Here is a 25,348-nt window from a genome sequence, read left to right as displayed (position 1 = left end):
CATGCCATTTCTTTGATAACATGGGGGTTTTCACCATTATAAGCCTGTGTATTTCAAAGCTAATTTGACATTGGGAGAAATGGCTCTATTTATTGTCTAAAATACTGGAAGTCAAATGGATTTATTTTTGGTAACTTTTTCTGACGTAATGAGTTGACATAAAGACTCTGTTCCAGAGATTGTGAATTACTGCCCATGTGAATTCAACTTTGCAGGGCCATTAATATTTTACTGCCACAGTGAAAAAAGCTGTTAAAGTTAAAGCAAGAATTACTGGCTCCTTTTGGTAGGACACCTCTGTATTTTTACTTACCCCCTGTCCATTTTACTTTTCCCCACAATTACTAACGTAAAACATGGCTTAAGTTTATTTTGAGAGTATAGACCAGCTTTGAGAAAGGGCAAGATTGAATAAAAACAGACTCGGAGTATGTTGCATGAGATTCCTTTAGCTTTTGTGTATAATTTGGTCTAGTGATTTTGATATCATTCCTCACAGGCTTAATTTTACTGCCCCATTGCCTTGCTTAGAAAACCAACAAAGCATTGTATTATCATAATTATTGGGGAAATTGTTAGAACCATGATACCTTATTTATATTAACTAGCAAAAGGTGTGCATGTGAGGAGGCAAAATCTAATGTAGGTCTCTTAAACAAAATGTAAAGAGAGGTGTTGAGACTGCCTGTGTGTGGTGGAGTGTGGCAGGTGTGTGTCCCTGAGCTTTAGGATGTGGCACTGTGGACCTTTAAGACCGCTTCTTTCCCACGGGTTGTTGTGTTGTCGTCACAGCCCCTTCCCCCTTCCTGGCAGCTCTCTAAACCTGGGGCTAAACCTGGGGTGCTGTCCCAGGCCTGCAGCTTCCTGGAATGCTCTTTCCTTCTAGTTCTGCCAGGTGACGTCCGCCTCAACCTTCAGACTCTGCTCAGATTTCATTTCTTAGAGGAAGCCTCCCATGACCTTTCCAGGCAGAGTTAGGTGCTTCCAAGTCTAGATGTAATCAAGGCCCTGTGCATTGGATCAGGATCCCCAAGGACTCAAACACTGAGGGAATGACTTTATTGAAAGCCAAAACTGTGGATATATTCATACATTTGCATTTGCATTTTATTCCATTAGAAAAGGTGTGATAGAGAACTGTTCTATGAGTTAAGTGACAGGAATCTCCAGTCTGCTGCTAGTTTGAGGAACTTTGGGGAAATCACAACCTCAGAAAAGAGGAATGTTACCCAGGCTGTTTACAGGTATCTACATATGGATGGGCTAAAAAGCTGCTAGGGACTTTTTTTTTTTTTTAAAAGATTTTATTTATTTGACAGAGAGACAGAGGGCACACAAGCAGGGGGAGGGGCAGACGGAGAGGGAGAAGCAGATTCCTCGCTGAGCAGCGAGCCAGATGTGGGGCTTGATCCCAGGACCCTGGGACCATGACCTGAGCCAAAGGCAGACACTTAACGACTGGGCCACCCAGGCGCCTTTTGTTTTGTTTTGTTTTGTTTTGTTTTAAAGATTTTATTTATTTATTTGAGAGAGAGAGAATGAGAGATAGCACAAGCGGGAAGAGGGTCGGAGGGAGAAGCAGACTCCCTGCCGAGCAGGGAGCCCGATGCGGGACTCGATCCCAGGACTCCAGGATCATGACCCGAGCTGAAGGCAGTCGCTTAACCAACTGAGCCACCCAGGCGCCCCGCGCCTTTTTTTTTTTTAAACTTTTATTTTAATCTTGAAATAATTAAAATTATAGACTCACAGAAGGTTACTTACACATGAAGAGTTCCATGTACCCTTCACCTAGCTCCCCCAAAGACGATACCTTTTATTTAGCTGTGATGCAGCATCAAACTACAACACTGATATTGGTACATTACTGTTACCTTGACTACATGCTCTGCTCAGTTTACAGGTGTCCTAGTGTGTGTGTGTATAGTTTGATGCAGTTTAATTCCATGTATGGGTTTGTGGAACCACCACCATAATCAGAATACAGACTGTTGAGTCACCACAAAGGACCCCCCTTAACTACTGCTTTGTTAGTGCACCCATCTCTGCACTCTCTCTGGCTCCTGCTAACTACTTGTCTGTTCTCCATGTCTATAATCCTGTCATTTTGAGAATATCATGTAAGTGGAATCGTATATAATCTTTTGAGATGGGCTTTTTTTCCTAAGCATAATGCCTTGAGATCTGTTCAAGTTGTTGCTTATATCAGTAGTTTATTTCTTTTATTGCTTAGTCCTGTTCCATAGTATATAAACCAGTTTGTTTAACCATTCCATTGAAGAATATTTGGGTTATTACCAGTTTGGGGCTATTTTCATTTCTCTGGGATAAATGCCTAAGAGTACAGTTATTAGGTCGTATGGTAAGTGCATGTTTAGTTTTATAAGAAACTGCCAAATTGCTTTCCAGAGTGACTATACCATTTTACATTTTCACCGGCAGTGTATGAGAGGGCTCAGTTTTTAAGGTGATAGTATTTTAACCCTCACAAAGTCATGTGAGGCACAGGATTCGGAATCTTCGAGCATTGGATGGCCTTTCCTTGCCAGTAGATATTAAGGGGGTGTCTAAATTATGTGTTCATGGTGCTATTTGTTTAACTGAATGTTTTTAAGTAAGTAAGCAAGTCATAACCATAGTAGATGTTCTTTGCAAAGGCACTTTCACACATGCTTTTGGTTATGTAATACTGGTTTATTTTGTTGTTGCTTTTCAGTGTTTTCACTGGCAAACATTTAGTGGGACACTGCTAGTATCAGTCACCACAGGGGGCACCCAGATCTCATGTGCAGATTGAGACTTGGGGATGATGAAGCTGGTGTTGAACATACAACTCTTCCCTATTTTAGCTGTGGGTATTTATCTGAGCTTTTGCTTCATCTTTAATTTGGAGATGATAATACCTAATTTGCTGGGCTGTCAAGGGCACTGAGTAGGATAATAGCGTGACTTCTTGGATTATGGTAGATACTCAGAGATCCTCTGTCTTTGAGGATTTCAATATTATGCCTTTTTGATGAATTTTTATGTTGATTAAAATTGCTAATGTTTTCATTAGCTCTAGTTTTATGAAAGAGAGAAAAATCCATTGCTGATTCTTTAATAAGAAGAGTAGTGATGATGAACGTCCCATTTATTGATAACATAATTAATGCCATACTTGATAAGCATGTCTCATTTGAACTTTGTAGCAGAGCCATGACTAGGTACACTTATAATACCCATTTTTTTAGATGAGGGAAACCAAGTCTTAGGCTAATTAACTTGATGAAGATCAATATATCTTGGGAAGATGGAATTTTATCAGAAGTGGCTTGCCTCTAGTGCTCTAGTCATTATTCTATACCTGTTCTTTAGTATCAGTTGCTTTTTTTAACTGCAGCTCCTTACAAGGTACAGATGGTACCTGGAGTGCTTTGGTTGTTGCCTTCATCAGGAGCCAACCTACTGAGAAGAACTTTTGAGCTTTGTCTAGAAGTCACTGTAAGCAACCACACATACAAAATCACCTCATATTTCAGAAAGAATCTGACTAACCTTAGTATGTTTTAAATAGCTGGCTTGGATTTTTGAGAGGCAAGATGATTACCGTAAATGACATGATAGAGAAGCCTTGGGGTCATCCTGTGGGGGTGGGGGAAGCATTGTCTCTGAAACATGATTTTCCTTACACACTGTAATTTAAATCATAAAGATATTATAGAAAGTAATAGATATTACAATTACCTGAGAGTGAACTCACCCATCTCTTCATCAGGGACATAACTTTTACAACGTAGAGTTAGTATTGTTTATAATTTCAAATTTGGTGCAGCTATGGATTTTCAGATTTGTTGTTTTCCCAGTGGGGCCCCGGTTTAACTCTGTGCTTTAGGGCCACGCTTACACATGAAGTTTCCCTGTGAAAAGATGTTGTGATGTTTGGGAACCAACCTCATTTTTGGTATGAATATCTCATTTCAGTCTGTTTATTTCTTATCACTTTTCAGCACAGGAATAGATTCAAATACAGCCTATGTTTTAGAAGCTTAAGCAGGTTATAGTTAGGAAAGTGATGAAAAAAAGGAAACTAAATTATACATGAGATGTATCAGTAAATGTATCACTTTAATGGATGTGGGTTTGTTCCTTGAATTAAAAACAAGGTAATGGAACAAATGTTTTCTTGTTGTTGTTGTTTTTAGCAGTATTTAATGAGTAGCTCCTATGGGCCAGGCACTGTGCTAGGTAGTTGATAATCCATTATTTTATCCTTAAAATGGTCTTATGAAGTAGTTGATGATATTATCCCCATTTTATAAATGAGAAAAATGAGATTTCCCGAGTCACATGGCCAGTGAGTGGCTAGACCTCTCTTCAATTATTGTTCTGTTTCCAGGCCCTGATCTTCCCTCTGATACTGGGGGAAGGAAAAATAGGGCTGGGATTTGTTCCATGGCCGGAAAAGGGGTTATTGCTGGTCAAGTATCCTTTAGTGTGGCTGTGAGGTCTAGGTAGAATGCTCATCAGTTGATTTCTTATTTAAGTGTAAATGACAAAGTTTGTCCATGTTAACCATTTCTCACTCACCTGATGTGTTACGTGTAAGAATAAGCCGTGGGAATTGTTGGTTTATGATGTCAAAGTGTTTTCTCCATGATCTGGAAAACTAATACCTTATTTTCATGGTAAAGACCTGATTATAATTAGTATAAGGACAGAGTAGTGGGGGTGCCAACCTCCCTGTGGATAGCCCTTCTGTTACTTCTAGAAAGATTCCTTCTATCTAGATACATTCCTTATTATGGTTTGGAACATATTTTTTAGTTTTTAAAGCAGATTTCCTTCCTCATTACAGCTGATTTAGGAGTGAATGGAAGTTTAGTTTGCCTGTCTTGAATTTAACAGATAGACGTTGTAAGAAGTTAGTTAGTTCGTATTGGATCCAGAATGTAAAATTTACCATGAGTATTCCATGGGTAGGAGGTTACCTACCTTGATAGCTAAAATTCCAGATGTGACTTGCTTGAGTTAAAGAAATGATTGTTGGGAGACTGGGTTTAATTAACTAGGCCTTTATTTTGACTGTAAGTCAAAGGTTTGTTCATGGTACTTTTTACAAAGACAACCATCCCTTCAGGTCATTCTTTTGTGGTGCTGAATTTTTTATTGCTGCATATGACAGAATTGCAAGTGACCTTGCTTTGGACTTTATCATTAGAGAAATACAGGGTTTACTTTGTTTTTGATAAAGACAAAGATAACTTCAAGACATATTCTATTCTTTATAATGAAATGGAAGATAAAGTACATAGCAAATAACAAAAAGGATTAAACAAAATGTAAAAAATAAATTCACACATCTCTGTCATCTCAACAAATGCATTTGGGGTAAACGCTGCAGGGTTCAAACTGAGATTGGGTTTTAAAAAATCCAACTAAAGGCTGTTTATAAGAGATGGTCTTGCAACATAATGACCCACCTCTAAAGTAGATAAATTCATAGAAACAGAAGGTAGAATGGTGGTTTCCAGGAGTTGGGGGTGAGAGGGGAGGGAGAGCCACTGTTTAATGGGTATTGAGTTTCAGAATTGCAAGATGAAAAAGTCCCAGAGATCTGTTTCACAACAGCGTGAATATATTTCACACTACTGACCAGAAACTTAAAAATGGTTAAGATGGCACATTTGGTTTTTGCCACAATTAAAAAAACATAATGACCCACCAAAACTAAAAATAAAAAGACAGGCTAAGATCTGTTAACAATGGCAAGTGAGAATCAAGTATGACATTATTAATATCAGATAAAACAATTCAATTAAGAATTTTTTTTGCATTCAGGAATAAATGCAAATCAAATACTAATAGAATTGGATGGAGAAATTGACAAAGTATTGTAGTGGTGGAAAACTTTCCTACTCTATATTCAAATGGAAGGGAACTTCATCTATATTAAATAAGAAATCAATTATCATTTGGCATCTGGAATGTCATCAGTGACTTTTGTGGGAGCAGTTTCTGTGGATGCATATAGTCAGAACCACATTCCTCATGTAGAAGAATAATGGGGAACCAGAAGAAGGAGGCCTACAGACCCTAAAATATCTATATGTTGGTCTGTGAGTCTTTCTGCTTTGAGTTATTTTCTCTGGATTGTTTGCAAATGGAATCTAACTTGTGAAACGTAAAAGTCTTCAAACAATATTTTCTGTTCTCTCATGTTCAAGTGGATGAAGAGTTCCTAGACAAGGATGATGAAATTATAGGGGTGGGAAGCTTGGAAGGGAAGCTTCTGAAAATTCAAGGGAGAGAAAGAACCTCATGCCAAGAGGTTAGTGACTGTGGACAAAAAGGAGACACAACTTTCTCTCTGTGGATGTGTAGGAGACTATGCTCCACACTTTGTTGATGGAAAATGGGTGTGGGCCTTCTTAAGAAGCACTAGGCACCTGTGCTCAACAGAACACATGAGAGAATTCATTGAATCTAGTCACAGCATGAAGTCCTGCTCTCCATGAAGCAGGGAGAAGACTGCTTGGAATTCAGAGATTCTTTATTGAGAGATCCAGAAGATAGCATATGTAATGTAGAAATACTATTTGAGACAGGAAGGAGGCATGACATTGGGAGTCAGACCTCGATTCAAATCCCAGCATTTCTGCATTATGTGATGGACAAGTTATTTAATCTTGCAGTTTGCTTATGAGGATATAACATATACGAGGTATATAGCATGGTGTCTAGCATATAGTAGGTACTTAATAAGTGAGAGCTGCTAGTTCATAAATGCATCCTAAGGTGATTGCCTGAAACCAAGGCCAGAACAGAATGGTGCTGGAATCTGAAGCCAAGTTATCTGACTTCAGAACCTATGCTTTGTCACTGCCCTGCTCTGCGTTTTCATCAAAGGGCTGTATTTCTTGTGTAGGATGCAGTTGCCATAGATGCTGTTCCAATAAGTAGTAGATTCTGGTGCCAGCCTTAATGTGTCTGAGGTGTCTCAGTGCCAGCAGCACTGTAGATCATAAAGCCATTCTGAGATCTTGAGACCATGTTGGTTTTTTAACTTGGGAAGGCTGGGAATTACTCTGTCCTCAATTTTGTCCCGTCCTCAGGCATTCATCCCTTCCCCTGTACCCCTGCACCTCGTGCTTGAGCTGGTAGTGATCTCCTGCAGCATAGGGAGGGAGACAGAGGCTAAGGCTCTGGGCTTCAGTAGGGGGCAGGTAGAGGATTCTAGCAAAGCATCTGGGATTCTGCAGTTCATTCAATTCCTATCTTCCTCTGCCATTTTTCCCCCTTGGCTTTTTTCTGCTCTGGTTTCTGTTTCTTCTTTTTCTTCTTAAAGACTTTATTTATTTATTTGTCAGAGAGAGAGAGAGAGAGCACAAGCAGGAGGAGCAGCAGGCAGAGAGAGAGGGAGAAGCAGGCTCCCCGCGGAGCAGGGAGCCCGATGCAGGGCTTGATCCCAGGACCCTGGGATCATGACGTGAGCTGAAGGCAGTCGCTTAACCGACTGAGCCACCCAGGCGCCCCTGGTTTCTGTTTCTTGTCATGGGGCTGAATTCCCATCTCCTCTCCTGCCCGGGGTCCTTGGTGGAATGACATAACTCCCTGGACTTTTTTACTGCCAACAGTTGTTGGAGACAGGGAGCTAACTGGGGTGACTAACTCTGGCCCTATCGCTGTTTCTTTTTCACATACATGCAGTCTCATTAGGAAAAGGCGGAGATGCATGAGGGCTGTTGGTGGGCACCGAGCATTTAGACTTCCAGGGAAAGACACATCTGCATTTAAGGGGAAGTGAAGGTTTGGTGCACCTTCTGGGTTAGTCGTTGAAGGAGTCGGGCTGCAAATTCATGCACACAGCCGAATGTGAAGTTTGGGAAGCAGCGATAGAGGTGGAGTGACCTAACAGCTACCCCAGTTGTGGTCCCTTCTTGTCACTGCCTGTTGGGCCACACGGGCCTGTTTGATTCATGGGTTGAGGACAGGCCCTGGCCAGGGGTTCTAGGAATTAGAAGAGAAGATGGTTTTGCATCTCAGTCTGCATTACAGAGGGGAGGAAGGCAGTAAAGGGGTATTATAAGCAAGAAGAGAAGTCCTACTGGCTGCCCAACTATGAGACTTAAGAGGAAGGCTTTTTTTGCAACTATTTCTCTATATAATGTAGAGCCATTGAATAATTGTTACTCTGTTTTTACATGAAGTGCGAATTTTATTTTGATGGTATATTTGGGAACACTGAGGGGCCAAAATGTTCTTCTCAAATTACTCTGAAAGCTCGCTTGTTTATTCTAACCAACATCTTGCCCCTGTCCCTCTCTCTCCGAATGATTTTCATTTGAAGGAGTCCAGTTAAGTCTGGTTAAGTGTGGCAATAAATTGCTCGATAATTCCCATACATTTAAGAAGGGGAAAATTGAGTATGGTGTAAGTAAGCTCCAGGGAGTTTGAGAGAAACAATTCCTCCAATCTTGGTTCTGTGGTTCTGTTGTCATTCCTTTTGTAAATAAGAGATCTGCAAGCAGATCAGAGATTTGTGTGGAAAATGGGTGATTTGATGAGGGCAACGAGAGTTTCTTTATATAATAGCTCTGTATCTTGTGCAGGAAATCTTACATGGATTTTTCTGACTACAGAGGAGGAGGCTCTACCTACTTAATACGGTATGAGAATAAATTCTAACAGTAGTTAGATGGAGAGAGGCTTTTCATGAGTGCAGTGATGTCTTTGGATGTCCAGGATTGAGTCAGAGCAAAAGAAGAAGCAGGTCATGAAAGCCTGGTCTTGGACCTAAGCTTCTATTTTGAAGTAAAAGCCATATATATAGTCAGTTCTACTATCCTGCACCTTCTGCGTTCCTAAAAATCACCATGCTGTCCAAAATTGCACGATGAAAGCCACAGCACTGAGAGAGAAAATAGGGTTAGGGACCAGCATTCAAAAATGTATTCAGGGACACATTAATGAAGAAGATAGGAACCAAGTAAAAATGGTAGCATGGTTTTACACATGTTAAATGGTTAAGAAATACATAAATAGTACAATAAATAGGGCACTTTTGCTTGAAAAACGGTCTGAAGTTGCTTGTGCAGGTGGGTTTCAGAGGGGCTGCAACTTGTGAGTTCCTGTGAATGGTGGGTGTTGGGAAGCCGTCAGAGGGAAGCCAGCAACACATGGGGCTTACTTGTCTGTTTTGATAGGCTTATATGTCCTATAATCCATAGAGACAGCAGGTTAGGAGTTGGCAGGGTCTAGGGGGAAGCAGGGTGTAGGGAATGACTGCTAACAGGGATGGGTTTCCCACTTGGGGTGACGAGAAAGTTCTGGAACTGGATAGTGGTGACAGTTGCAAAACATTGTGAATCTATTTTGTGCTACCAAATTGTACACTTTAAAATAGTTAAAATGGGGGCGCCTGGGTGGCTTAGTCAGTGAAGCATCTGCCTTCAGCTCAGGTCATGGTCCCAGGGTCCTGGGATCGAGCCCCCCATCAGATTCCCTGCTCGGCATGGAGTCTACTTGTCCTTCTCCCTCTGCTGCTCCCCCTGCTTGTGCTCTCTCTTGTGCTCACTCTCTCTTTTTCTCTCGTGCTCTGTCTCTCTCAAATAAATAAATAAAATCTTTATATAAAAAAAAAGATTGTCACAGCTCAGTTGGGAGATGAGGTAAATAGAACAATAGGTTATAAGGCAGAACTGAAATGCTCTGTGGAGGAGGTGAGAACAGGAGGCTTCAAGTGTCCAGAGAGGAAGTGTACCTGCCCTTCTGGAAAAATCCAAGAGGCTTTCCTCCAGGCAATAGCACATAAAATGGTCTCACTGAGGCAGAACAAAATGTCACTAGGAAGCTCTCAAAATACCTGTTCTCAGGCCTGGCCCTGTTCACATTAAATCAAATCTTTGGAAAGAGGGGCTTAAAAATAGGTATTTAAAAAAAAGAAAAACTTCCCCAGATGATTCTCACTAGCAGCCAGGGGTGAAAACCATAGGTTTAAGGAACCATTGAATATTGACAGGTGTGTTCTGGGCAGAGGAAATTATAGAAGCACATGTCAAGCTGGGAGACCCTATGTTCTTTTTGACTAGACGGAGGGTTCGAGTGCAGGGGATGGAGGAGCCCGGCAGAATAAGCAGTTTAGGTCATCTCACAGAGTATCTTTAATGTCACTGTGAGAATCTGCAGTTCATTTTGTTTCAGTGGGGAGCACTCACAGGATTTTGATGGGGGCAGGAGGGATAGATACCTGTCCTTGTTCTTTAGATAAGTGCGTCCGGCAGCATTTTGAGATAAAAATGATCTGCTGTGTAGATTGCTGGAGATAGGGAGGCCTATTAGGAAGGAGTTTTAATGATCGAAACCAGAGGTTCACAGAGTGGAGTCTGCAGGCTCCTAGGTGTCTCCCTAGATTCTTTTGGGGAAGGGTCTGCAAAGACGAAGCTATTTTCATAGTAATACTAAGATGTTACTACTAGTGTCTTTTCACTGGGTTTGGTGTTCGTATTAATGGTGCAAAACCAATGCTTGGGAAACTTTTGGTGCCTTAGCAGAAAATCAAGGCCATGGCACAAGCTGCAGTCCTATTTTTCACCTTGTTGGACCTGCAGGAAAAATACCAGTTTCACTTAAGAATGCCCTTGATGAAGCAGTAAAAATCTCAACCCTCGTGTTCACATCTCTTTAATATTCTCTGTGACAAAACGGAAAGCACTCATAAAGCACTTCTGCATACGAGAGAATGTTGGTTGTCTGGAGGGAAAGCCCTTCCACAATGTTTGGGTTGCACGATGAACTGGCTGCGTTTTTCAGGGAGCATCGTGTTTTCGTGGGAGCTAATTGACATATTATCATCATTCAGACTTGGATATTTGGCAGACATTTTCTTGGAAATGAACGACACGAGCCTGTCACTTCAAGGCATTTGACAGCAGTTCTTGCCAATGATAAAATTTGTCCTTTCAAGCAAAAATGAGAATTTTGAAATATTTGTGTCTGTCACCGTGAACTTACTAGTGTACCGATACTTTAAAACTTTTCTGATGTGATTTTGCGATATTTTGATAGGGTGTAATGAAGTGCATCAACATGTGGAAGATCAGCATTACTAAGTGAGCCAGTATTTTCCAATATTAGTCATGGGGAGTGACTGTGCCACGAACATTTGACCAGGATGGCTGGTGTGTTCACGCCCTCATTTATGGAACACAATGCGGTAGGTCGGATTTTCAGCATTTGGCACCTGTTTGGGGGATGGTCAGATGAAAACTCCCAAAACCTGGCACAGATGTTTTGAGCCCAGTGAACTTAGAAAGCAGTAAAACTTTTATTTTTCTTTATGTTATTTTATTTTATTTTATTATTATTTTTTAAAGATTTTATTTACTTATTTTACACAGAGAGACATACAGCAAGAGAGGGAACACAAGCAGGGGGAGTGCTTGAGGGAGAAGCAGGCTTCCCGTGGAGCAGGGAGCCCGATGCAGGGCTCGATCCCAGGACCCTGGGATCATGACCTGAGCCGAAGGCAGATGCCTAACCAACTGAGCCACCCAGGCGCCCCTCTTTATGTTATTTTAAATGAACAGCTTTATTGAGATAAAATTCATATACCATACGATTAACTCATTTAAAATGTACATTTTGGTTGTTTTAGTATATTGACAGAGTTGTGCAACCATCAACACAATTTCAGAACATTTTCATCACTGCCTCCCCCCCCCCCCCCGCAAAAAAACCTTCATATCCGTTAGCAGTCATTCCCATTTCCTCCCAAACCCCCAACTCTGGGCAACTAGTAATTTATTTTCTTTTTCTCTAGATTTGCCTATTCTGGGCATTTCATATAGGTGGAATACACTATGTTGTGTTTTGTGTTTGGCTTCATTTACTTAGTATAATGTGTTCAAAGTTACACTGTGTTGTCTTTTGTGTTCCACTTAATTTACTTGATGTGATACATTCAAGGTTCATCCATGTTGCAGCACGAATCAGTGCATCTTTCCTTTTTATGGCCGGATAATACTCCATTGTATAGATTATACCACATTTTTTTTCTAGCAAATGTGCAGAAGTGTATGTGTGTATGTCTGCAAAGGATTTTTAAATTTTGTAATTTCTGTGTCGTTAACATACAGTGTTGTGTTAGTTTCAGGTACTGAATAGAGTTGCTCAGTGCTCATCATGATAAGTGTGCTCTTGATCCCCTTCAGCTACTTTCCTCATCCCCCCTCACCTCCTCAGCAATAGTACTTTTAATGATACAGGGAAGTCAAGTAAGGGTACTGGTTGTGGGGAGGGTAAAAAAAAAAAAAAAAAAAAAAAAATTTTGCTTTTGGCTAAGTCCTGATAGGCAGTTTTCTTACTCCTTTAAATGTATCCAAAATAAGCTAAACTTATTGTAGCTTTTCTGTTTGGGGAAGATTTCTGTGGAGTTAGATACAGAGAAATCAATTTTCAAAGGTTTTTTTTCCCTTTCTTACTTATCTTAATAGTCATGATTTCCTTTTTTGTCTCCTTTTTAAAATCATTTATGGTGCCAGAAGTTAGCCCCCTCCGGGCTGCTGACCTCATTGTCAGAAGCCCTGGACTTCGCACAGGCGTCCTTTCCTCCTCAGCCCTGCGCTTACCGGGGTCACTCAAGACTTCCCTTCCCGGTCTCAGATACTGGGCTTTGTATTTGAGAACTCAGGAACAAATCGTTTTGGTTTTGAGACTGCTAGAACTGGCCAACGCCCCACTTTTGCCTCGGGAATTCTCTAATAATGGCTCCTTTCACGGTAGCCTCTGACCTAATTTGTTGCTGTTGTTTATTTGCAAGCTCGTTTTTATTGAATATGCAATCGTATAATTTTTTTCCCCCTATTGGTAATCCCCTACTGCCTTCCAGGGATCTTCCTTGTGAGAAATCTATGGTTTGCTGAATTTAGAATCAGCTCTCTCACAGTGAGAGCTCATTGGGTCCTTAAGACCATGTTAAGTGCCAGGTGAGGGGACACAAAAGCCAATGAGTTTCAGAGAATTGTCATGCAAAGGTGAGGGAAAGGCGGGCTGGTAGCTGGAGCTGAAGAGAAAGATTCAAGAAAAGAGATAGGCCTACAGGTCTTGGTGCAATTCCGTGGGTGGGAACGCCCCGGCGGTTCTTCCCATGAACTCTAGTAAAACCCATATTGCTCACTCACAGTTTACTCTGAGAGGAATCTTCTTGATGAATGTGGAAAAAAGTCTTCACCCAGGTTGGAGCTGAGGAGAAATATAACGGCCTTGGGGAAGGTATTATGAGTGTTACGTAGACTCTTCATCTCTCCTTTTCATGAATGAAGACGCCTGTACAGCCGTTCCCCATTGTTCATTGGGGGTACTTCCAAGACACCCCCCCCCCCCAGTGGATGATTGAAACAGTGGGTAGTACTGAACCCTCTATATACTATGTTTTTTCCTATACATACCTATGGTAAAGTTTAATTTATAAACTATGCACAGTAAGAGATTAACAACAGTAACCGATAATAAAAGGGGATAGTGATAAAAATACAGTGCAATAAAAGTATGTGACTGTCTTTCTCTCTCTAAATATGTTGTACTGTACTTACCCTTACGAGATGAGAAAATGGCTACCCGAGGAGATGAATGAAGTGAGGTGAGTGAGGTAGGCACTGTGATGTAGTGTTAGGTGACTGTTGACCTCGTGACCGTTCGTCAGTAGGAGGGTCATCTACCTCTGGGCAGTGGTTGACCACGGGAAACTGAAACTGTAGAAAGCAAAACCGTAGGGGAGGGGAGACTATTGGACTTAATGAAAATATCTAGTGATCCCAGGTGAGACAGGCAGGTCATAGTCTGTCTGGAACAGGAACCTTACCCCTCCCTGACTCTTCACTTGTGGAACCAGGGCCTCTCCAGTTCAGGACACCATCACATGAGTTCTGAGAGCAAAAACTCAAGTGTTGTGCAGTGATAAGTTTTCTGAGTAAAGGCTTTATAAACACTAAAAGTATTCAATGAAAAATTGCAAAAGATGGCTAGATATGTAAAAATGGAAATTACTGACTGGAATTAAGATAAAGTGATAACAGATGATGAGCATAAATGCCCCACATAGATGCAAATTGAATCTATGGTAAATGATCTAAATGTAAACTGGTGATTTTCAACTAATTTGTAAAATTAAAGTGTTTTTCTCAGCCTGATACAGACACCACTGAGACCAGAACTCTCAGAGATGTCCTAAAGACACGCAGACCGAAGTAACCGGAACTGAGGCAGTCCCTTATCTCCTCCACACAGAAGGCAGTGTCTTCCTGTCCATTGCTCACACCTCAAGCCGTTACTGCCTGGGCTGAGGTGGCTCCATCCTTCCCCAGTGTTCTCACAACCCCTCCTTAGTGTCATCTTTTCTACTTCAATGCTGTCAAGAATCCGCTGTTGAGCTGTAGCAGGACCAGGTGCCCCAAAAATGATGAGCTTAAAAGGGCCAATTCTTCCTGTACCTTGGTGACATCACCTGCTGTAGGTGCTTCTCAGAAATGACCACACCCCCTTTTCTGATGTGGCTCTCCTGAACATTCTGTACTCTGCTATGTAAAGACCCGAGGGGGGATGTCAAAAGGGTGAGGGGGGCTTGCAGAAGATAAATAGATGAAACATAGGCAGGAATTCTCTGCTTAGGTTTGGGTGCATTCTGAATGGCGAAGATGCTGACAGATGTGTCGCCATGGGGAGGTAGGTTGCACTGACCCTGTGGGATGTGAGCAGCAGCTCACATCGCAGCCTCCAGCTGACCACCTGTCTGATTTCCCTGAGGGCTGGACACTGGGTCTGTAGTGGGAGTGTCTGAGAGATGGCAGTGGGGAGTAACTGATCTGAAAGGCTGCAATCGGGAAGTCACTCCAGACACAGATGAAGTCAGCCCTGGAAAGCAGGGCCTCCACCTTCTTGGCTGAGAGATTTCTGGATGACCCCCCCCCCCCCGACCCGCCCTCCCCACCCCGTGTGTAATGGTTGTGAGATTTGACCTTTTCCCTGCCTCATCTGCTGACAAAGGTGGCCCAAAGATCCTGTTTGCCACATGCTCTTCTCTGGACAGGCCCAATGTCAGAGCCCCAGTACAGGGGTAATAACACAGAAATGTTCCCTGTCCTATTTAATTTGGTATCTTGGCATATAATAATTGAGTCATGTCTTTGAAGACTAAGGCTCTGAGATGGATGGGTAAGACTTTGCATAGAATGAGGAATGTGCGTAGATAGACGTATGAGATGCAGGCCACTGCACGTAGCTGTATGGGATACTCATTTCCTTGGACTTATATGCTAATCATAATTGAGTTCTGCAGGTGTTAACAACGTTTTAAGACAAGATTCTTTAGTATTTGAAGTCTTTTTTACCTTTATTGGAATTATCTGCGAATATATTACTTTTTTTTGTTTAAATACACATTTTAATGAAACAAACCAGAATCAGGAGACTTGGAGGCTCGTATTCATGTTTGGCAGTCCTTTGGCTTCTCTGGGAGGGCATCCACAAATGACTGTGCTTTTGGATACAATGCTGTGTTTAAAGATGATTTTACTGCAGCTTAACAGAAAAAATAGTGCTATATATAGAAGCACACCCTAGTTGCTCACAAATATTGTAGCATGTGTTCAATAACCAGCCTCCCTAAACTTTCTTAAAACCTGAGGACCTTGCTTTTCGTCTGAGACACAATATCCCTAAAAATCAATACATTCATATTTTTAGTTCACTAGTTTTACCTTGAGAGAGCAGGTGGCCCAGGAGTTTTTATCATGAGAACTGGTACCATTTATGTGAGAGTTGGATTGCTTGACTTTATATAGCATTTTCTTCAAAAGAAGTCTTGTTTTTTTATATTTTAAGTTTACCAGATATTTTTTTCCTTCTCTGTGTCTCGTTTGGGGCTGCAGAGAAACTGAGTTGGCCAGGGGTCTGACCCTCAGTGCTGCCTCCTCTGTAATCCTAACTGGGAGGGAAGACATCTGATCAGCAGAGATCTTTCATCTTGTCTGTACAACAATCAAGAAAGGGTTCCCTGTTGCCCACTCCTGTTTTTGTGTTGTTTTGTTTCCCTGGGGAAATGGTAGTGGGAGGAAGACTGTTTGGAGCCCCTGCTGGGTGCTCATGGGCACCAGCCTGCCCATTCTGCTGCATGGGGGAAACCCTGGCCTCCCAGCCATGCCACTGGGATGTCACCATGTGGCCTAAAGGAAAGAAACGTCTCCTATGGAGAGAAATCCTTCAAGAGAGGTAAAGCGCTTTCTTCTCATGTCCATCTTTTGAAATAGGATTCGAACTGGAATACTTTTTCTTTCCTTTTCTCCTCTTTCAATAAATAAAATGGGGCCAAACACTGAAAGTGACTGGTCACTTTTACCTCCCTGGTCCGTAGCAACATTTAGAAATAAGGATTCTGGCTTTATTTAGTGCAAATTAAAATCCCCTACATTCCATTAGATTCCATCCCTAAGAGGCAGGATTACAGCATCCATTTTTATGGTTTCTTCAGCAATTGTTGGATTTCTGTTGGCATTGAAATGCATTCATGTGGGCATTTTGACATTTGTCTGCAATAAATAGAAAGAATGTAATTAAAGGTCAGCTCCTGAAATGAGTTTTTAGTTTATTTTGAAATCTGTGGAAACTTATGGGTTTGGCCGGTGTTCTTTTACTGACTTAAGTTTTAAATGCCCTTTTAATTGTCTAAGTTTCACTGGGGTCTGCAAATTAAGGGAGTATAAATAAATGCCTTGTTCCAAGAGAGTGATCTAACAGTGTCCTCAATGGTCTAATAATAAGTAGTGCAATTAATGGTGTAAAATATTCTCATTTATGAACTGAGGTAGGAATTTCAATTCAGATGGAGAGTGCGGGTCTCCCTGACTTGTACTATCAAATTTAGAGGCATAGGAGGCTTCTAAGGAGGGATTTGTTTATTTCCGTCACTTTCTGTTCAGTTTCCTAGAAGGATATGCATCATTTCTATGTTGGGTGTAACACCTAACATATTATGGAATGGATATGAATTTAGAATTCAGGGTAGTTTCTTTTTTTAGAGAGTGGCATTTATTTTTGCAAGCTCTTCAGAATTTGGACTAGCTTGCAGTGAAATGATATCACTGTATATCTGAGCATGTAATCCCAGAAATGTTTGTATTATAATAATCGTAGAATTTTACAATAAATTGTACTTAGAACTTTGGTGTACATGTGTTTTTTTTTTTTTAAGATTTTATTTATCTGATAGAGAGAGAGTGAGCGTGCGCGCACAAGCAGGGGAATGGGGCAGAGGGAGAGGGAGAAGCAGGCTCTTGGCTGAGCAGGGAGCCTGACGTGGGGCTCGATCCCAGGACCCTGGGATCATGATCTGAGCCGAAGGCAGACGCTTAACTGACTGACCTACCCAGGCACCCCACATGTGTTTGTTGTTTTTTTTTTTTAAAGAAAAACTAAGAAACTTTATTAACTTTATTGCCCTCTATAAGACACTTCTCCATATTCTGAAATAGTCCTTCCTCTTGCACTTAAAGGCCATATAATTGATGATTTCTCTCTCTTTTTTTTTTTTTCCAGCACAATTCTATCTAATAGAGGTGGGCAGCAGGATGTACCACTATGATTAATTTAGTCCAGGGACCTGTCAACATTAGGTAGAGAAGAAGCCACCATCATTCTTTCGGGAGCAGCCTCCATTGGTGGCTGCAGTATGAAGGGACACTATGGATCCCTGGATGCTGTAGATAAACTCCTTCTTAGGGTTGATCCAGTGTCTGATGTTAGCTTGGGAAGTGATGGAAGGTGGCGGAGGAGGGGTAAAAGTTCTCCAGGGAATTGGGTCTTGATGATTCCATGGGTATCCTGGGTGGTCTCCTGGTGTAAGAGTATCTCACTTTTGTTCTTGAATGTCCCTGTGTGGTGGTTGTACAAGGCTGCTAAGCGGAAATCCAGGTCATCCTTTGGTATCTCAGGATCAAAAAAATAAACATCCCGCCTCATGGAGGTGATTGTGGGAGCTGAGCTGAGCCGACTCCAGGGTTCCTGTTGCTGAGCAAGGTGACCTGGGTTCTTATATGGCAGTTTCTTGGAAGCCCCGAGTTTTCCCAGGAAGGTATCATCGTTATCCAACGTAGGGTGCTGGAAGGGGTCTCAGGTGAAAGGCATTGTAAAGTGCGGAGTGAGCCGCTGGTGTGAGGGATGGGAAGCCCCGCGCAGCCGCACACCGATGATTTCTCTTTTATTTGCAATCCTGCCTCTACCAAATTCGGGATAAATTCCTCATGCTGACATTCAAAGCCCTTGCTATATGACTTTAATAGGATCTTACTTCCTTGGTTATGGGAAGTGAGGACGTCACCCAACTGGGCAACTGGCTGCTTGCCAGATATTCTACTCCTTGCCCACCCTGTGATCTTGGCTCATTCCTGCAATGATTTCTTTCCCCACTCTTCCCGCACCTTCATTTTTTTCAGAACTCCTTGCATCCATCCTAGGCTACTTCCATGAAGTCGTTCTTGATTCCTTTGATTAAATAAAATAAAATACAACTTTCCTTTTATGGTATGTATCATTACTTCCCCCAGAGAGTAGCTGTGTTAGTCTGCTAGGGCTACTATAACAAAATACCATAGACCGAGTCACTTAAACAACAGAAATTTGTTTTTTTCACAGTTCTGGAGGCTGGAAGTCCACGATTAAGATGTCACCAGGTTTGGTTTCTCGTGAGGCCTCTCTCTTTGACTAGTGACTTCTCTTCATGTCCGCATATGGCCTCACATATCTCCCTGGTATCTCTTCCTCTTCTTAGAAGGTCACCAGCCAGATTGGACAAGGGCCCATCCATATGGCCTCATTTAACTGTAGTAAACTCTTTGAAGGCTGTCTCCAAATACAGCCATATTCTAAGGTACTGGGGGTTAGGAATTAAGTATATTAATTTTTTGTGGGGGAGAGGAGGGAACCAATTCAGTCCAAAACGGTGGCTATTTATACATATTATGTGCCTTCTTTTTCCTTTCCCTGATTTGATTGTGAGGTATTTGAAGATAGAGCCTTGTATCAGTGGGCTTATCAGGTCTTAGTTTAATGCCTCATACATAATAAATGGTCAGTAAATATCTGTTGAATTTAATTTTAATTAAATCAACTGTTCAAAAATTTAGTGTAGTTATTAGGCTCTATGGAAATGATCTATGGCCAAAACATGGTACTTAAGATTTCTTTATGGATTTGGCAAAATGCTGCCAAGTAATTAAAAAAAAAAAAAAAAAAACATTGCCAGAATAATATGTTACTCTTCTTTTTCCTTCAGACTTAAGTAATGCTCATTTTGCATACATCCTTTCTTTTTTTCTGATTTGATTTATTATTTTATTGCCACATTAGAAATGAAAATAAACTGTGAAAATCTGCAAACCCATGCCCCTTCATGAAGATTATGGAGCAATGGAGACACCCATTGTAGAAGGTGAAAAGTAGCTTATCCTGTAGGGGGTAGAAGAACATCACACACAAAGGTCATCAATGGTGGGATTATGGACAACATCTGCCAGCTGGAGTTTATGCATCAATGGAAAGTTTAAAAATGAACGTAAGGGAACATTGGCTACTCCTGACATCTTAGCCAGGGAGTATGGGTGTGAAGCATCAGAAGGTGCCTAAAATCTCTACAAGCACATAGGTTTACAAAAAAACAAGCCCCAAACCTAGACACTCAGGCATTGTTGAAAACTGCTTGTGGGAGGAGATTCCCATCTTAGGAAGTTTGAACACACTCTTTCTCCTGCTGGATAGTTTCCTTTGAGGGAAGAGTATTTTTTTCTTTAGTATTAGTTTTCTTCAGTTTTGACCTGTCAAACTTCTCCACTTCAGACAAATCTGGCTTATCACTCATCTTGACTAAAAGAAAGACTGATGGCTTGAAGACGGGTGAAAGGCCAACGGCTGGACCAACGCCACTCCACACACAGGACGACGTTCTGCATACATCCTTTCTCATTCTTACAAACTCAAGGTGAAAACAGGAGTCAAAATAGAACTTAATATACCTTTTAAATCCACACATGAATCTTAACTGCCCTTGGGCAGTCATTCTCTGCATTCAGTTGGCAAATGTTGAATAATGCTTGGGTGTAACTCACCAATTCATTCAGTTTTCTGGGGTTAGTGACATCAAAGGCCTTATCAGAAAGCCATGCTCCTGGGAATTAGATATTCCTTGGAAATACTTTAAAAATTATCACTGGTTAGACTAAGAAGCTAGTTATTCCCATTTTGAAAACTTAAGAGATTCAGAGCATTTCTGCCATCCTCCAATGTGCTGATACCTAGAAGCTCTGTCAAATACACATCTTAATGTCAGGGGAAAATCTTTGCTGATGTCCAAGAGGATGTCTTGTTTGGCCCACAGCCGCCTCGGCAACCCCCTCTGTGTCTGTGCTTGGCTTGGAAAGATCTGGTTAAATATCTCAACTTGACTCTCCAGGTTCTGCTCTGCTGTCTGCTGGTCTGATCTTTGGTGTTTTAGAGTTGTCCTCATCAGCAGTTGGGAACGTCAGTCCCGGGGAGCAGATTAGAGTGTAACCTCAGCCTTTCTGGCAAACAGCTTTGATCAGAAACCTGCCTAAAAGAAAGGGGCATTCACTGTGCCTGAAGGACTTGTATCCATGTGCACCTCGAGGTACCAGGTTCTTTTCGGGTTTCATGGCCACCTCCCAGTGCTGTACCTGAATGTTAGGATCTCCTCTTGCCAAAGACTGGATACATGTCTTAACTGACCAGACTGCTGTAAAGAAATACCAGAAACTGGGTGGTTTATAAACAACAAACATTAATTGCTTACAGTTCTGGAGGCTGGGAAGTACAAGACCAAGGTGCTAGCAGAATCCGTGTCTGGTGATGCCCACTTTCTGATTCATAGACAATTATCTTCTCGCTGTTCCCCCACATGGTAGAACAAGAGGATTTTCTGTGGCCTCTCTTATAAGGGCGCTGATCTCACTCATTAGGGCTCTGCTCTCGACTTAATAACCTCCTAATACCATCATCTTGGGGATTAGGATTCAATATTTGAATTCTGCAGAGACACAAACATTCAGACCATAGCGTCTGGGAACTGCCAAACAGAATCTGCTGTGGAGTCCAGTGTTCATTACCGGTTTTCCCATCCTTCATATAACCATAAAGCTTAGGAGAAATTTCTTTTAGAATTTGGTGGCTTTATGCCTTTGCTTCAAGGAAGCTTCCTACCAAATTTTAAACTTTGCCATAGTTATTCAAGTTAACTCATGCAGTTATAATGTTTGCATTTTGATTTTGTTCTCATGATGATTTTAAAAAATATTTTTAGATAATTATACATTTAGTAAGAAGTTGTAAAAATAATACAAAGAGGTCCTATATACCATTATGGTAGGTGTCTACTTTTTTTTTTAAATATCTGTTTTATATTAGCAGAGTTTTAGATTTTCATATTAATTTTTCAATTTGTTTTTCTAAACTTAATGCTATGTTCTTTATTGTGATTTCCTATAACTTATTTAGAGAAAGACTGAAAATAAATCAAAGCTAGTAAATAAGGAAAAATAACAGGATTCTGTCACCTTTGAGTTAACCTAAACATGTTTCAGATCAGCATCCAAGGTGATAGGGACTAAGAGTTTTTCTTCTTGGATATAAAATCAGAATAATGTCCCCCATATGATCTCTGACATGTTTCTGATAATGGCAAGTATTTTCCCATTTTTTAATGCTCCCAGAAGATTATTAAGCTCACTTCTAAGGGATAATTTAAATAATGCTTTAATCCCTTTCTTGATTCCTAATGGTTAGTCTTGCACCTACCACCTCCAGCATTACTGATCTCACCCTTGTTTAGTAAATAAGCCCATTTACTGCTGATTATTGGTATCACACCTTGGGTTAATTATCTACTACCTTATTTAGATCTAAACTTACCTTTTACTCTGTTCTCCCCACCATATTATAAGCATTTTGAAACTTCTGCCTTCTAGTTTTTATATTCTTCATACATTCCTTAGCAAAAATCTAAAACACAGGAGGTCATTTGGATATTTTTCTCCTAAGCAGTGGTATTTTACACTTGTCCATTCTAAATTACGCTGTCCAGTATAGGGGGAAAAAGCAGATTTCTTCTGATGACTGATTCTCAGAGTTTGGTAAAAAGTCAAGGTTAATATTGAGTTTGGGTGCTTCCCTTGCAATCAGTGAGCCACATTTCACAAGCCACAGCCTGCAATTATGTGCAAAAAAAGCTGTAAAGGTTCTGAGTTGGGAATTTTTCCCCCACTTCTTCTTAGAGTGCCCTACTCTAATGATTAGTTCGCAAATGGAGAGAGCATGGCTTGGTTAATGAGGCATTCTGTTTCAGTGGTGTACTTAAAAGTAATTCAGTAATAATTGCTGCATGGTATGATTCATATTCCAGAGCACACAGTAGCAATAACACATCTGTTGTGGAAGTATCATTATAAGATGGAGAGAGCATTAACCTACCTAACCCCTGTTCTCTAATGACTGCAATTCTAGGAAAAATTCAGATTGAATTTTCCTGGAGAGCCTGCCCTGCAACACTGGCCTCAGTAGGGAGGGGAGAATAGAGCATGGGGTGCAGTAGGCTGAGCAAGAAAGCTCAGGCTGGTCAGGTGGTCCTTGGAGAGTGGGCACTGTGGCCCAGAGGGATAGGTAAGATGGGTCCTGGGTCTCCGAAAAAGGGTAAGATTGTTGGGGACTTTTCTTAGGGCCAGAGCAGTCATGGGTTTATCATTTTTTACATCCTATATAGGTCATCTTTTACCAGTCTATCCTGCCCTAAGACTCAACCTTTGGTTTTAAGGGCCATGACCAAATATTCTGTAGGTCTGATTCCCCTGGGTAAGTAGGCTTCCTGCTGAGGCCAGGGGGTGGTCCTTTGGGCTTTTCCACATGGCTCCCATGAGCCTGGGGCTGTGAATTTGTGGGTGTGACTTCTCTAGCCTCAAGTTCCCATTCATCTTTCAGTACCTCTGCACCTACAGTTTTGTTAGAAAAATTATGCTTTGTTTTTCCCATGTGTTCTCCAAGTTTGGGGATTTTGATCTAACAATTTAAAAAACTAATCATGTGTTCTTTTCCTAAAACACTGTTTGGGGAAAAATGGGTATAATTTATAAGTTTTATAAATGGAAGTGTTCATTTAAGTTGAGTTGAATTTGTAGATACTTGAAATGAATTCTTTGTTATAACAAGTAAAGGCAGACATGTATACAAGTCAGCATTACCAGAGGCAGAGGTCAAGGCATCTATGAGTTGGCTTCCTTTCAGTAAGAAAACTCAAAAAAAAAAAAGAAAAAATATATTTTATTAAAAGTTTTTATTAGATTAACCAGAATTCTTAGAGGCCAGTTCACTGTGTAAACATTAATTTCCAATACTCAAAGTGTTTGGAATGTTTAAAGACACTTTTCTAAGTGTTTGACAGACATTAACTCCATTGTTCCTCAGAACATTTCATAAGGTAGGTCCCTTTCCGAAGGCCGTACAACTGCAGAATGGCAGGGCTGTGATTTGAACCCTGGCAGTTTGCTCTGGAGTCTTTTCTCTCTTTTTTTTTTAAAAGATTTTATTTATTTATTTGATAGAGAGAGACACAGCGAGAGAGGGAACACAAGCAGGGGGAGTGGGTGAGGGAGAAGCAGGCTTCCTGCCAAGCAGGGAGCCCGATGCGGGACTCGATCCCAGGACCCTGGGATCATGACCTGAGCTGAAGGCAGACACTTAACGACTGAGCCACCCAGGCGCCCCTGGAGTCTTTTCTCTTAACCACTATGCTATGCTTGTTTTCAGAAATCACAGTGTTTCTAGTTTTCTTTTTCTTCCTTACCCACATAACAGTTTCTCATTTGCTTAGTCACTAGTCTCATATTTAGTGAGACCTGCTATCAATTAGGTGTTGTGGTCAAGGATATTTCCTGTCCTCAAAAACCTCAGCCTGGCAGTGGAAGATAGATACATAAACCACAGAGTAAGGAGTTTGGGAGTAGAAGGGACAGATCCACTCTGTGTGTGTGTGGGGGGTGTGGGTGTGTGGGTGTGGATGTGGGTGTGTGTGAATCTCAGGAAAGGCCTCAGAACATCAGCATTTAAAGGAAGGGTGGGGCGCCTGGGTGGCTCAGTCGTTAAGCGTCTGCCTTCGGCTCAGGTCATGGTCCCAGGGTCCTGGGATCCAGCCCCGCATCGGGCTCCCTGCTCGGCGGGAAGCCTGCTTCCCCCTCTTCCACTCCCCCTGCTTGTGTTCCCTCTCTCGCTGTGTCTCTCTCTGTCAAATTAATAAAAAATTAAAAAAAAATAAAGGAAGGGTGAAGGATAAGGAGGGCAGAAGGGTAGGGAATGAACTATAGATCTATTTGAGGGCAAAAGGAAAAATGATTGTAGTTGCCAGTGTGGGAAAGGCAAAAAAGTTATGGTTGGATAGTGAGGTATTTGAGTTAAAAAAATACCAAGGGAGAGGGATTCTGAGGGATTTCATTGTGTGGAAAATCATAACAACAATAAATATCAAATTCAACTGAGAGAATTGCTTTGGGAAGTTGGCACTGGGTCATGACTTTTCTAGCGCTGATTGGTAGCCTTTGTAATAAGCTGTTTTATTGGTGCCATTTGTCTTTTGACATAAAAGTACTTGATGCTAAGCAACCGTGTGTAAAAATCAAGCCTCTCTCCTTTATAGCAGATATTTCACCCCTCTGGGGACCAGAGCTGTGGCGTAGGCAGGGTCACCATCATCTTGATTCAGAAGACATTTTGAGGGTGATATTATGGATGAATTTCTTAACTAGTATGTGAAATATATAGTAAACCTTCAACTGGGAGAGTGGAGTTGAATTTATTCTGAAGGACTGTCTGCCTGTGATAAAATTGCTTGTTAATTCTGAGTAGATGACATTTTTTGGTGGGTTGTTACTATAATTCTCATCTTTAGAAGTGGTGCCAAAACTGGAAATCTCACTGTGTGTGTCACCCCGCCCTGTCCTTTTGTAACACACCCAAACTTGGTTCCCAGGAGACTCTTACAATAGATGAATGGCTGTTCCATAGAAACCTGTTAGTATTGCTTTGTTCACTTGGTTATTTAAGTCTGAATTCAAACATCAGAGTTCGGTATATAAACCATTCTTTAAGGGTGGAATTTATTTTAAATGCTTCCCTTAGCCCTGATCACATGTGGAAGAGAGAGACAGAGACATAGAGAAAGAGAGAGAGAGAGAGAGGAAGAGAGAAGGAGGGAGGAAGAAATCACTAGCTTTCAGTAATCACAATTGCTGACCTCCTCTTTGCCTTGGGTAAACATTTGAATGTC

At 41.3% G+C, this 25,348-nt stretch overlaps 2 protein-coding genes and 1 pseudogene across 8 annotated transcripts in view; 1 reads left to right on the top strand and 2 right to left on the bottom strand.

Moving 5' to 3' along the window:
• Nucleotides 1-25,348, top strand: part of DOCK4 (dedicator of cytokinesis 4) — a 421,803-nt gene that overhangs the window by 72,395 nt on the left and 324,060 nt on the right. The gene's annotated exons all lie outside the window — the stretch shown is intronic.
• LOC114210555 (cilia- and flagella-associated protein 276-like) lies at nucleotides 17,642-18,156 on the bottom strand (annotated as a pseudogene).
• LOC114210556 (thymosin beta-15A) lies at nucleotides 19,593-19,951 on the bottom strand. The gene has a single exon (XM_088018327.1). The coding sequence runs from the start codon at nucleotides 19,883-19,885 to the stop codon at nucleotides 19,748-19,750; it is 138 nt and encodes a 45-aa protein (XP_087874453.1). The 5' UTR covers nucleotides 19,886-19,951; the 3' UTR covers nucleotides 19,593-19,747.

The sequence above is a fragment of the Eumetopias jubatus genome, unplaced genomic scaffold, assembly GCF_037043125.1.
Source record: "Eumetopias jubatus isolate StellerSeaLion01/CBP00866 unplaced genomic scaffold, mEumJub1_p1.0 scaffold_14, whole genome shotgun sequence".
NCBI classification, from domain to species: domain Eukaryota; kingdom Metazoa; phylum Chordata; class Mammalia; order Carnivora; family Otariidae; genus Eumetopias; species Eumetopias jubatus.
Note: the sequence above shows the minus strand (reverse complement) of the source record. Positions and strands in the feature narration are given on the sequence as shown.